Genomic DNA, 14,585 nt, shown 5'->3' with positions numbered 1-14,585 from the left:
AGCACGATCGATTAGGGCAGATCAAAACTCTCCAGTTTGTTGGAACAGCTCCGAGAGAAGGATCATTGATATGAGTGGACCAAGGTTTGAGAATTCTCTGCACTGGCTGTGGGCACTCAGTCCCAGAATAGATCAATTGATGTTTGGGTGCAAGGGGAACTGGACTTGGGGATGGAGCCAAACTGAGGCCAGAGTGGTGGTGCATCTCAGAGACACAGATGTCTCTGTTAGTATGTTACTGAGTTTAATTAAGTACGCTAGACAACAAATGGCCGTGTAAAGGTCATACTATTCCCACAGACTCCTGTGAATCTTTGGTCGGTGACAACTCACAGCAACAGCGTTCATCGCCCTGGCAAGAGCAGCCCCACCTCTGGGGTTGAACACTGGCTCCAAGCCATCTGCCAAGGAGCGTAGACACCGTCGAGGGGAAGGAAGGGAGACATCTAATTGAGTACAAATGGCATTACATCGGCAATGAGACATCAAATTCTGGCTGCACATTGTTGCTCTTTGATCCAAGAGATATGGCAGAGTCAGAATCCCATGGGAGGTGTTGACTGAAGTCAACTCTTCCAGGACAAAGCCAACAGGGTCCATCTCCAGCTGAGAGTCACTGATAACCTTCCCTTCCACACCCTGGGCAAAGGCTGGCTGAGTAGCCCAGAGGTCACACTACCAATAGTATGGGTGTAAATGGCAAGAAACGATGGGCTGCCTTTGTTTAAAAAAACTTATTTTTCAGTTCACAAAAGCCAATGAACAGTTAAACATAGCTGCATGATATAACAGTCAGCAAGTGAAGTCTCACCTACAACAGCCCTTCCCTGCATTTCATTTTAATCAGCAGATCCCCAAACAAGGTATTTTCCTTTTTGACGTTTAACGTGAAGAACTCGCCTTCTTACAAAGTTGTAATGACACCAAGGTGCCAACATCAGGATCCTTTATGAAACACCCTCCCTCTTTCCAGCTAATCCCATTCTTTGGAACATTTTCTCTGGCACCAGCAATGGTTATTTGGTGCCCAGATATCAGGACAGAAAAAGCCAACACTGTCAATGGTACAGTGGAATCGGGTGAACAGAGGAGACAACTCATTCCAGGAAAGGCTCCCTACCATCATCTCAGACGACCAAAGTCTATGATATCTAGAATTCCCCATGCCACACCAACTGGTAATCCCCAACTCTGATCCTTGGGTACTTGGAGTTGTATTGGTAACTGTGGTTCAGCTGTGCTACAGCACAGCAGGAGAACATCAGCATAAGTGAGAGTGAACTTGGCCTCAGGACCTTCCAGACACCGTGGAACCTCTCCAAACTGCAACATCGGCTCAGATTCCCCGGATAACATTAGTTCAGTTCAGTGCTATAATAGCTTAACAGGAGAACAATGCACAAGTTTGGGACATGACTGTGATGTCAAGGGCTTTGAGGTGCAATCGGGCACACCTCAAATCCCTGAATGTTGATGGGACTGTGGACGAAGATCAAAGCAACGGCACACAAACATGTGAACGGTTCAAATTATAGCGCAGGTTAATTCTGATCCCTCTCAAAGTGGGCTATGGGGAAGTGGCCTGTATCAGCACACTAGATGGGCAGGGTGTACCTCACTTACCAACACAGGCAGCAACAACTGCTGGAATCGAATGGATTCCATGCAGAACATAATCAAATCCCTGACAAAGGGGTGAGAAGCGTGATCCTGCCATGGACCAGACAGTGTTCACTGGAGTGGGGATGTTGGCAGGTGTGTGCTGAGCAGACGGGCACAACCACAACACTGCTAGGGTTCAATGACAGCTCCAGCACGGGGTCAGGCTGTGCTGAGGTGGGGAGATTCCGGCAGCAGGGGTGGGGGGACTGGGATAGTAACTGGGCCTTGCCCTGGTGTCGGGCAGAGGAACGACGGCTGCCCCCAGGTTTGTTCTCTCACCAGATCTGACAAGTAGCCGTCAGGGACAGAGGCAGCCCAGGGCCCACATCTATCAGGCCGTGTGCTTCCACTTCCCGTTTGCCCACAGGGTTGCTTTTGCCTTGTTCCGATCTTCCTCCAACATTCAGTGCAAACGCCCAGTCCGGATACAACAGCTTTAATATTCCCGAGGCCGTGCCAGGCGTGAGGAACAAGCCACCACAACCACCACACGCCAGCCCATTGGGAATGGTGGCAATGAGGTTCCAGGGAGGCCCGGCCGACCCTGCCAGAGGGCACACGGCCCGACACGACACAGGGTGTGGGAGCACAGAACCCAGACACCGAGGGCACCGCTTCACCCTCCCCCAGACATCAGCAGCCAGGGTGCCACCTCCATGGGAAGCCCCCACATCCCCTGCAGCTGCTGCTCTTCCACCAGGTGAAGCAGTGTTGACAGCCCCACCCTGGCATCGAACTCTTCATCAGCTGGCTCGTGAGGACAGTTAACGCTCCATTAACCAGGACGGGCAGGGCAACGACAGTTGCCTGTTGCAGGGGGATTGGCAGGAATTATCCCGGACTGGGCTAAAATAAGGTGTAACCCTTCACTACCCAAGAACTGGGACGGTTAGCCGAGTCCTGTTACCCAGGACCAGGGGACGGGTCTATTGGACCTTGTTACTGGGACCAGGGGATGGGCTGAAATCAGTTATTGGGAGCAGGGAGGGTAGAGTTCAGATCTCCGTTATCCAGGGCAGCAACAAGGACAGTGATGGAGCCCGTGACCCAGGACTGTGTTTAGCTGCCCAGCCAGTGACACCCCACCACCCCCCACTCCCAGTTCCCTAGGCTGCTGGTGACTGGAGCGTGCCGTGCCCACCTTCCTGACCCACGTGGTGCCACGAGGCACCTCACCTGGAGCCATCGCGCCTGCACACACGGACTGACACACAGACGCGAGCTCAGCAGACCACCCGCAATAGGCCGGCTCACTTCCGGCTCCGAAGGCGCTTGGCACTGCCCTCGGGAGAAGTCTTCTTGCGCTTGCCGGGCCCGCTGGGCAGCTGCACGCCCCCTGTGCCAGTCTCGATGACCTGCTCCAGCAGCTCCTGCAGGTCCTTGATCTTCTGCTCGCTCTGCTGGTGCTTGAGGGCGTGCTCCCCCAGCTTGCGGTCCAGCTCTGCTAGGCGGGCGTTCTGCTCACCGATGATCTGGTTCTGCTCCAGGATCTTCTGGTCCTGGTCCTGCAGCTGCTTCAGCTGCTCCTGGTACTTGACGCGGATCTCGGACACCTCGCGCCGGGTGGTGGTCACGTTCAGTCCTTGCGCCTTCAGCTGCAGCTGCAGCTTGCAGAGCTCCTGCCGGGCCGGGTTCTGCTTGGAGAAGAGCTGCACTGCCGTCAGGGCTGTGGATGGTCCAGGAACTGGGCACAGGACAGAGGCAGAAAATGTTAAAGCCAAGATGGCCCCACTGCCCAGAGAGCTCCCATCCCCTCAGTCACCCAACAAAACAGTTGCCAGCAGCAGCAGCTGGGCCCCGGGATCCTCAGCACTGGGACCCAACCAGCCCTCCCCCCTCCCCTCCCCTCCCCGTACATCACTCACCACCGCAACCTCTCCACCCACACCCCAGCCAACCCCACCATTGTCCAGCTGGAGTTGGCACAAAAGTGGACGGATTTCCTCCGGCTGCTCCTGTCTCGTTCCCCCCACCACAACCCCCCTGCACCCCGTAACATCCCAGACATGAGTTAACCACCATAAACTGCCTCTCTTTCAAAAGACAAATGGACAGACGTATTGATGAAAAGCATTTAGATAGATCGAGGTAAATGGGAGCAACCCAGGATGCCAATGTTGTGAGCAGGGGCAGGGTGGGACAAAGGGCCCGTTTCTGTGCTGTATGACCAAGTGGGCGGTAGGGGCTAATCAAGGGAGTTAATGTGAAGGAGTGGGATGGGACTCGTCCAAGAGCCAGTTGGAAGACGATGGCTGAAACGGGAGTGGCCACTTTGTGTGGGAAGCCATCTCCTGTCTCCAGCATCTTTTGGTGCTCTGGTGGGGCGGGGAGAGGAGGGTGTCAGCAGCTGCAGCCAAATCCCTGAGACTCTCGGCAACAATCCCCACCAAAGTCCGAACCTCTCCTGCATCGCTCACCACCAACCTGGACCCATCGCCACCTCTACCCACAGACTCCCCAGTCAACACCCTCTGCCTTCGTCCATCCCTCACACGGCCTACCCTCACCCTCTCCAACAGGATCCTGTTGTGGAGAGGATGTTTCACTAGTGGGAGAGTCTAAGACCAAAGGCCACAGCCTCAGAATAAAAGGGCGTTCCTTTAGAAGGAAATAAGGAGGAATTTCTTTAGTCAGAGGGTGGAGAATCTGCGGAATTCTTTGCCACGGACAGTTGTGGGGCCCAAGTTAATGGATATTTTAAAGGTGGAGATTGATAAGATTCTTGTGTAGGAAAGAACTGCAGATGCTGGTTTAAATCAAAGGTAGACCCAAAATGCTGGAGTCACTGAGCAGGACAGGCAGCATCTCTGGAGAGAACGAATGGGTGACGTTTCGGGTCGAGACCCTTCTTCAGACTGTTCCTTGATTAGTATGGGTGTCAAAGGCTATGGGGAGAAGGCAGAAGGATGGGGTTGAGAGAGAAAGATTGATCAGCTACGATTGAATGGCGGAGTAGACTTGATGGGCCAACTGGCCTAATTCTGCTCCCATGACTTCTGAACTACATCCCACTGCTGGGCTGGGGCTCCAGACAGGGTTGGGAAGAGAAGAGGAACAGTGGTGGGGCAGAGGGAAGCTGTCAGAGATCCAGTAATATCCACCCACTTGCAAGAGCACACACTATACATGTGTAGGGCCATAGAGCACGTATGTTTACATAATTTATGCACAGGAGGTGCTCGCTACCAGGAGGGTGCGCTGTTTGCCATGGGCAGCCTGGGACATACCTGGCGGCACTCCCAGTAGCCGACCCGACATGTCCGAATTGCTCAGTTTCTTCTTCAGTATGGGAACGATCTTCTCATCAAAGTATTCCATGGCCATGGATGAGATGTCCCGTAGTTCCTGCAATACCTCATGGGCTCGCTGAGGGGAACGCGTAGAATTTACGTATCTCAGAACCCGGTAAATCTCATCGATCACCTGCACACAGATTACAACACAAGGCGTGGGTAAAACAGTAAGGGGGAGCCACAAAGCAACTACCCAGCACTGATCACAATCCACACAGAGACTGTCACACATTCCCATGCTCGGACATGGAGAGAGATCCCTCTACACTCTCCCACCATTCACCAACAACCCCCCCCCCCCCATCCTCCACCAGGGAAGAACACCACAAGCTAAATGCAGAGTACAGATCTCTCTGCATTCTTCCTACGAGACGGAGTACAGGAGGGAGATTGAGAACCTCATAATCTGGGGCCAAGACAACAACTATCCTTCAATGTCAGCAAGACAAAGGAGATTGTGATTAACTTCAGGAAGCAAAACAGTCCACACATCCTGGCGTACATTGATGGCGCCAAAGTAACAATGATCAAAATTTCTGGTTCTTAGGAATAAATCATCAGAAACTTGTTGTGGACCAGCCACGAAGCTATGGCGAAAAAGCGCACCACACCAGTACTTTCTTAGAAGGCTTAGGAAGTTCAAGGAGGGGGCGAGGGGTGTTTATAGAAGTCACCCAATATTTGAGAATTCAACACGCGTACCATTGGATTGTAAGCTGCCCACGCAAAATATAAGGAGCTGTTACTCCAACTTGTCAGTGTGGGAATGGGAAGGGGAGTAAAGGTGGTTAGCAAACGAGGGATCCAGTCGGCCTTGGAAGACCAAGTGTATGAATTCATACTTGGTCTCAACAGGAGGCAACATCGGGAACACCTGGTGCAGTAGACGAGGTTAAAAAATATGCGTGTAAACCTGTCTCACTTTATTTTTAATTGTAAAATAATTTTACTATTAAATAATTAGTAATAAAATTTAGTTTTCTTGTACTAAATGTTGTACCCTTTATCCTTTCTGTGCACTGTGGATGGCATGACTATACTCATGTAGTCTTTTCTTTGACTGGATAGCACACAAACAAATGCTTTTCATTGTACCTCAGTACACGTGACAATAATAAACTAAACAATAAGATTTACGGGTATAACAGCAACACTGAAGAGACATTCTTGGTTCTTGTGATACCTCATTACAAGGCCACATGAGTAATTTCATTGGCTGCATTGATACATAGATCCAGACAATAGGTGCAGGAGTAGGCCATTTGGCCCTTCGAGCCAGCACTGCCATTCAATGTGATCATGGCTGGTCATCCACAATCAGTACTCCATTTCTGACTTCTCCCCATGTCCCTCGATTCCGCTAGCCCTATGAGCTCTATCTAACTCTCTTTTGAATGCATCCAGTGAATTGGCCTCCATTGCCTTCTGAGGCAGAGAATTCCACAAATTCACAACTCTGTGTGAAAAAGGTCTTTCCTCATCTCTGTTCTAAATGGCCTACCCCTTATTCTTAAACTGTGGCCCTTGGTTCTGGACTCCCCCAACATCAGGAACACGTTTCCTGCATCTAGCCTGTCCAATCCCTTAATAATTTTATGTTTCTATAAGATCCCCTCTCAGCCTTCCAAATTCCAATGCATACAAGCCCAGTCGCTCCATTCTTTCATCATATGACAGTCCCACCATCCCGGGAAGCTATTTGCATAAAGTTGACTGCATAAAGGGACCCTAGCAGGGATGACGGTGGAACAGCAATGGCAAGTATTTCTGGGAATAATCCAGAAGATGTGGGATGATTTCATTCCAAAGAGGAAGAAAGATTCTAAGGGGACTAAGAGGCGACCTTGGCTGACAAGGGAAGACAAGGACAGTTTAAAAATAAAATAGAAGATGTACAACATAGCAAAGATGAGCGGGAAGCCAGAGGATTGGGAAACTTTTAAAGGTATCACAAAATGCTGGAGTAACTCAGCGGGTCAGGCAGCATCTCTGGAGAGAAGGAGTGGATGACGTTTCAAGTCGAGACTCTTCTTCAGTCTGAAGAAGGGTCTCGACCAGTCTGAAGAAGGGTCTCGACCACACCTGGAGTATTGTGTGCAGTTTTGGTCTCCTAATTTCAGGAAGGACATTTTTGCTATTGAGGGAGTGCAGCTTAGGTTCACGAGGTTAATTCCCAGGATGGCGGGACTGTAATATGATGAAGGAATTTAGAGACTGGGCTTGTATTGACTGGAATTTAGGATGAGAGGGGATCTTATAGAAACATATAAAATTATTAAGGGATTGGACATGCTAGATGCACGAAACATGTTCCCGGTGTCCAGGACCAGGAGGTCACAGTTTAAGAATAAGGGGTAGACCATTTAGAACTGAGACGAGGAAAAACTTTTTCACACAGAGTTGTGAAGCTGTGGAATTCTCTGCCTCAGGAGGCATTGGAGGCCAATTCACTGGATGCTTTCAAAAGAGAGTTAGATAGAGCTCTTAGGGCTAACGGAATCAAGGGATTATGGGGAGAAGGCAGGAACGGGGTACTGGTTGTGGATGATCAGCCATGATCACATTGAATGGCTGCGCTTGCTCAAAAGGCCGAATGGCCTACACCTGCACCTATTGTCTATGTATCTATGCCCAAATTTGAAGAGCCATAAAAAAGGATTAAGCACAAAAAGCCATTCAGCCCATTGAGTATATGCCAGCAGGGTAGAGATTCCGTCAGTGTTTCTCCAGAGCCAGGTATACACAAAATGCTGGAGTAACTCAGTGGGACAGGCAACATCTCTGGAGAGAAGGAATGGGTGACGTTTCAGTCTGAAGAAGGGTCTCGACCCGAAACGTCACCCTTTCCTTCTCTCCAGAGATGCTCCCTGTCCCATATTTTGTGGCTTCCTTCGATTTAAACCAGCATCTGCAGTTCTTTCCTACACATTTTCTCGAGAGCCAGGTGCATGTCATTGCTTCTGAGAGTTCCAACAGTTTCTCCCACCCCGATGGGTAGCGGGCCAGCACAGAGCGACCCTCCGCAAACATACCTTGCCCGGGATGAAGCAGCAGAGACTGGTGTCGACGTACTTCATGAAGGTCATGTTCAGGAGGGAGAGCCTGGTCTCCACGGCCGCCAAGATGTCCGCGTGGCGTGCCAGAGAGTGGTTCCTGCGCTCCGACTCGCGCCTGCAAGGAGAGAGAATTAGCCCTCGCCGCGCTCATTGACTGTGCTCTCTTTCACCCTGCCCACCAAAGCGTACAGATCAAACCAGTGCTACACCAGACCAGCCATAGCCACAGGAGACAGCAGGTGTTGAAACCTTACGCAAAAATACACAGTGCTGGAGGAACTCAGCGGGTCAGGCAGCATCCGTGGAGGGAATGGAGAGCCGACGTTTCCTTCTTCAGATGTAACCTTGTCACATCCGAGCCTGCGCTAAGGAATTCAACAGACCTCATGCCCCCCCCCCCCCCCACCAAGACCCAGGAGGGATGGAGAATTACATGAGGGGATGGCATGATTCCCTCCAAAGTAAACAAGCTCTGAACTTTGATTTCCCCCAGACAATACTGATATTTAATCCAATAGTTAAATACCTGGAGAAATTACCTACAATTTCTGAGTCAGGAGAATGAGCATTAACCTCCCGTGGCTACCCGTGTCCAATCCCTCTAAACCTTTCCTATCCATGTACCTGTCCATATATTTTATCTAAATATTGCGATACCTGCCTGAACTACCTGTTCCGACAGCTCATTCCACATACCCACCACCCGCTATGTAAAATATTTGCCCCTCAGATTCCTATTAAATCTTTCCCCACTCATCTTAAACCATGTCCTCGGCTTCTTGATATCCAGCTTCTTGGTAAAAAACTATGTATTTACTCTCATTCCTATCATGATCTTATACACCTCTATAAGAACACCCCTCATCCTCCTGCACTCCAAAGAATAAAGTCCTAGTCTGCTCCATCTCTCCCTAGAGCTCAGGCCCTCGAGTCCTGGCAACAATTGTAAATCTTCTTTGCATCCTTTCCAGATTAACAACATCTTAATCGCGGCCATAGTTTAAGAATAAGGGGTAGGCCATTTAGAACGGAGATGAGGAAAAACTTTTTCAGTCAGAGTTGTAAATCTGCGGAATTCTCTGACTCAGAAGGCAGTGGAGGCCAATTCTCTGAATGCATTCAAGAGAGAGCTAGATAGAGCTCTTAAGGATAGCGGAGTCAGGGGGTATGGGGAGAAGGCAGGAACGGGGTACTGATTGAGAATGATCAGCCTTGATCACATTGAATGGTGGTGCTGGCTCGAAGGGCCGAATGGCCTACTCCTGCACCTATTGTCTATCTTTCCTATAACAGAGTGACCAAAGTTGATCACAATACTCTAAATGTGGCCTCACCAATATATTCTACAAATCTAACAAGCTCCTAATCTCTGGGAAGAAGAGGTCACACAACAGAAATGAAATGCCCCTGAGCTGTATCCCATTTGCAAGGTCCTCTGGGACATAGAGGTCACATGACCCGCCTCCCCCCCTCCTTGGGGCGTGTTTGGATTGCATGCACCTCTATCAAACCTGGTGGCCGCCTGTGCTAAAACAAACTGTGACCACAGGCCATATCTGAGGGTGCTGGATCTCGGGCTTCTGCTTACTCACCGGGGCAGCTGGGCTTTGACCTGCTTCTGACACAGGCTGTGGTACCTCTCAACCTTCAGGAACCCCTGGTTCAGCAGACGTTGGCAGATTGCATCCATCCGCTTACAAACCTGGGGCAAGAACAGAGTCATCGACAGATCCCTACACACCATCAGTCGTAGTATCAACACAGTGCTCATTAGTTATCAACCTTTACTATAGCATTCATGGCTAATTGCCTTCAATACAGTGGTGGCCATCTTGAATGACTGCAGTTCACCTGATGCAGATGCTCCCAGTGCCATTGCGAAGGCAGTTGCAGGATTTGACCCCAGTGGCCACGAATGACTGGCCATTGATCTCCAACACATTGTGGTGCACGACTTGGCGGGGAACCCACAGGTGGTGGTGCTCCCCTGCACCAGTTGCCCTTGACCTCCCTGGTGGTAGAGTTCATGGGGCTGGGAGGTTGTCACAGTAACATGGGACACAGTACATTTGTTGGTAGTACATGTTTCAGCTAGCATACTCTGGTGGTGCAGGGACTGAATGGTTAGATTGGTGCCAGTCAGACATTGCCCTGGATGAAGTTGAGCTTTGAGTGTCTTTGTAAACAATAGACAATAGGTACAGGAGTAGGCCATTCGGCCCTTTGAGCCAGCACCGCCATTCATTGTGATCATGGCTGATCATGCACAATCAGTACCCCCTTCGTGTTTTCTCCCCATATCCCTTGACTCCGCTATCATTAAGAGCTCTATCTAACTCTCTCTTGAAAGGATCCAGAGAATTGGCCCCGATTGCCTTATGAGGTAGAGAATTCCACAGCTTCACAACTCTACGAGTGAAAAAGTTCTTCCTCATCTCCGTTCTAAATGGCCTACCCCTTATTCTTAAACTGTGGCCCCTGGTCGGGACTCCCCCAACATCGGGAACATGTTTCCTGCCTCTAGCGTGTCCAATCCCTTAAAAATCTTATATGTTTCAATAAGATCCCCTCTCACCCTTCTAAATTCTAGAGTACACAAGCCCAGTCGCTCCAGTCTTTTAACGAACGACAGTCCCGCCATTCCGGGAATTAATCTCGTGAACCTACACTGCACTCCCTCAATAGCAAGAATGTCCTTCAAGTTTGGAGACCAAAACTGCACTCAATACTCCAGGTGTGGTCTCACAAGGGCTCTGTACAACTGCAGAAGAGCCTCTTTGCTCCTATACTCAACTCCTCTTGTTATGAAGGCCAACATTCCATTGGCTTTCTTCACTGCCTGCTGTACCTGCATGCTTCCTTTCAGTGACTGATGAACCAGGACACCCAGATCTCGTTGTACTTCCCCCTTTCCTAACTTGACCCCATTCAGATAATAATCTGCCTTCCTGCCCCACATTTATCCACATTAAACTGCATCTGCCATGCATCTGCCCACTCACACAATCTGCCCAAGTCACCCTGCAACCTCATAGCATCTTCCTCAGTTCACACTGCCACCCAGCTTTGTGTCATCTGGCCCCGACATGGAAAAGGAGCTGAAATAACCTGATCCCTTTGAGGCTGGACGGATGTATTTAATGAAATCCCCCAGGGATTGATTCCTGGGCCTCAACTGTTTACTATTTATTTTAATATCCTGGAGAAGGGAACAAAATAAGGTTTCCAAGTTTGCCGATGACACAAATATAGGCAGAAAGACAAGTGCTGTGATAAGGACATCATTATTCTGCATTGGGATATAGACAGAGTTACTGAACAAATGGTTTGTAAGGTGGAGAAGTATGGGTCATTCACTTTGGTAAGAGGAATCAAAAGGCAGATTAGTTTATTATTGAAAAAACTGTCAATATGAGACATGCAGGGGAATTCTCATGTATAAATGACTAAAATTAGTAGGCAAGCCCAACAAGTAGTTAAGGTGGCAAATGGTATATTGGCCTTCATTGTGAAGATATTGGAGTTTAAAAATATGGGGAGGTTTGTAATAGTCGCACAGGGTGGTGGAGAGGCCACACCTGGAACAGCATGCACGGTCTTGGTCCGCTTACATCAAAATAGATATTGTAGCAGACTGAGGAGTGACCATATTCAAACATACAATCTGACAGAGTAGATGTTAGGATGTTTTCAATAGCGGGCGAACCTTAGTGTCGTGAATTTCAGCTCCTGATGTGGAGGCTGGATTATTGGATATATTTAAGTTGGAGATAGATAAATATTTATGAGATCAGGGATTGATGGTTGTGGGGGACTGTGATTGGTGTTAGATGTTTGAGCGTCATAAATTGAGACGAAGGACACCCAGTCCCTTGTACCAGGACAATGTGTATCTGGCCCAATCTTTGGCTAATGGGGTTCCCTTTCTAGGGTTAATGGGAACGGTATTGATTGTCAAGAATAAGTAGATCAACTCTCCCGTTGCAGGTGTCCTGGTATTTCGGTGGTATGCATGGTAAAAAAATTAGATGTTACCTTCTGTTTAGTGAGATCAGATAGTGGAGAGGCTTATGGAAATAATTGCAGGGACTTCAATTGTGAAGACGTTGTGGTCATTCGCTTTGAAAGAGTAGATTGGGAGGAACGGGCAGGATTATAAATCAGCAAGGAGCAAATGGGAAGAAACTACTTCTATGTCAGAGGTTACAGAATGAGGTGACACAGGGAGATGGTGCTGACAAAAGGATGAGGTAAGACATTTCTCATATGTTCCATTGTCACAATGGGTGTTTAAAATAGGAACTAGAGAAAGACCTGAAAGGAAAGAAATAGCAGGGCTGCAGAAGAGGATCAGCGAGTGGGACCTGCTGGATTGTACCTTGAGTTATTTCAGACTCAACAAGCCAAATGACCTCTTTCCCACTGTAACCATTGTATCCATACTTTCACTTTTAACTGAACACCCCTATGCTGTGGCACAAGATAAAGGTTCATTGCCATAGATAAACACTACAGTATTGTAAATCACAGTTGAGCAGCCTGGGAGAAATCTATCCAATTGATGCAATGGCCCAAAAGACATGGAAACCCACAATATCCTCCCCCCACTCCACCTTAGAACAGAGGATCTACAATAACCTCCCAAATTGATCAACATGAGACAAGACATTTATCAACTACAATTATGGAGGTGGTCACAGGAAACCATGGAATTTGTCAGAATAATTTGGATTATATTCAAAAGACAGCCAATCTGGGGTCCAGCTATGTAAATATCTGAGCATCATTATCGCCTGTCCAGTACCCTGCAGTCTCTCACCCAGCTTTGGCCTGTTGGCGAGTCCAAGCCCACAAAGTGTTTGGCCGACCCCAGGCCATCCAAAACCAAGTACAACATGGGCGGGGGAGAAAGCTGGCACCAACCCGACAAACTAACGAACAACATCCCTGCAGCAGTCACCCCGGACCAGAGCATCCACTTCCCAGCACATTGAGCAGAGCCCGGGCCCCCCAAGCCCACCCCCACCCTACCTCATCACAGCCCAGCACCGCCCTCACCCCAGCCCAGCACCACCCTCACCCCAGCCCAGTCCCGTCCCATCCCTGCCCTCACCCCATCCCTACCCTCACTCCCACCCCACCACCACCCTATCCCCACTCCTACCCTCACCCCCAGCCCCACCCTAATCCCATCCCTACCCTCACCCCAGCCCTTACCCATCTCACCCCCATCCACGCCCCTACCCTCACCCCCACCCCTCACCCCATCCCTACCCTCACCCCCATCCAAACCCCTACCCTCACCATCAGCCCCATCCCTACCCTCACCCCCACCCCAGCCCCTACCCATCTCACCCCCACCCTCACCCCCATCCACACCCCTACCCTCACCCCCACCCCTCACCCCATCCCTACCCTCACCCCCATCCAAACCCCTACCCTCACCATCAGCCCCATCCCTACCCTCACCCCCACCCCAGCCCTTACCCATCTCACCCCCATCCACGCCCCTACCCTCACCCCCACCCCTCACCCCATCCCTACCCTCACCCCCATCCAAACCCCTACCCTCACCATCAGCCCCATCCCTACCCTCACCCCCACCCCAGCCCTTACCCATCTCACCCCCATCCACGCCCCTACCCTCACCCCCACCCCTCACCCCATCCCTACCCTCACCCCCATCCAAACCCCTACCCTCACCATCAGCCCCATCCCTACCCTCACCCCCACCCCAGCCCCTACCCATCTCACCCCACCCTCACCCCCATCCACACCCCTACCCTCACCCCAGCCCAGCCCGGCCCCGCCCTGACCCAGGTCCCCTCCTCCTGCACCGGCTCTGGGCCCCACCATCCACTCGGCCCCCACCCCTGGGCCGTGCCCCTGCCCGCCCCGGCCTCTCCCCGCCCCCCCAGGTCCGGTCACTCGCTCACCATCCGCAGGCCGCTGATCTCGTCGTAGGCCATCAGCCCGAGGATGGAGTCGATGGCGACGATGGGGAGGGTGAGCAGCGGGTTGTCCTGGTGCAGCTGCTCGTTGCCGCCGGGCCCCACCTCGCCACCGGACCCCTCACCGCCATCTCGCTCGGCCGCCATCTCCCAGCCCCGGCCCCGGCGTCCTTACGTCACGGCGCCGCCCGCCGGGATGACGCAAAGCCCCGGCCCCGGCGTCCTGACGTCACGGCGCCGCCCGCCGGGATGACGCAAAGCCCTGGCGTCCTGACGTTACGGCGCCGTCCGCCGGGATGACCACGGCGCCGCCAACATGACCTATTTACACCAGTCCACCGCTCATATCCATGAACCTGTCCAAATGTCTTACAGTGCCTGTCTCAACTACCTAATATGTGTATATACATATGTATGTATATATATTAATATATGTGAGAATGTATATGTGTGTGTATATGCAAATGTGTGCACATATATGCATATGGATATATATATGTGTGCGTGTATGCATGTGTGTGCATATATGGATATATATATATGTGTGTGTATATGCATATGTGTGTATATATGTGTATGTATACATATGCATATGTGTGTATAGGAAAATAACCGCAGATAAT

General features: G+C 50.6%; 1 protein-coding gene across 1 annotated transcript; it reads right to left on the bottom strand.

The window, feature by feature from the left end:
* Nucleotides 1-761: 761 nt before the first annotated feature.
* On the bottom strand, nucleotides 762-14,174 carry fbxo28 (F-box protein 28). Its single transcript, XM_078398853.1, has 5 exons — nucleotides 13,948-14,174; nucleotides 9,604-9,713; nucleotides 7,988-8,126; nucleotides 4,890-5,085; nucleotides 762-3,346 (listed from the first exon to the last, which is right to left on the bottom strand). The coding sequence occupies exons 1-5, from the start codon at nucleotides 14,107-14,109 to the stop codon at nucleotides 2,913-2,915; spliced, it is 1,041 nt and encodes a 346-aa protein (XP_078254979.1). The 5' UTR covers nucleotides 14,110-14,174; the 3' UTR covers nucleotides 762-2,912.
* Between the last annotated feature and the right edge of the window lie 411 nt (nucleotides 14,175-14,585).

The sequence above is a fragment of the Rhinoraja longicauda genome, chromosome 5 (genome assembly GCF_053455715.1).
Source record: "Rhinoraja longicauda isolate Sanriku21f chromosome 5, sRhiLon1.1, whole genome shotgun sequence".
NCBI classification, from domain to species: domain Eukaryota; kingdom Metazoa; phylum Chordata; class Chondrichthyes; order Rajiformes; family Arhynchobatidae; genus Rhinoraja; species Rhinoraja longicauda.
Note: the sequence above shows the minus strand (reverse complement) of the source record. Positions and strands in the feature narration are given on the sequence as shown.

Bases quoted from the DNA above. Each gene is read 5' to 3' on its own strand.
- fbxo28 (XM_078398853.1), bottom strand. From the start codon at position 14,109: ATGGCGGCCGAGCGAGATGGCGGTGAGGGGTCCGGTGGCGAGGTGGGG. The intron at 9,714-13,947 runs GTGAGCGAGTGA...TTCTTGCCCCAG, and splicing joins AGATCAGCGGCCTGCGGATG to GTTTGTAAGCGGATGGATGC. The intron at 3,347-4,889 runs GTATGTCCCAGG...TCCTGTGCCCAG, and splicing joins GCTACTGGGAGTGCCGCCAG to TTCCTGGACCATCCACAGCC.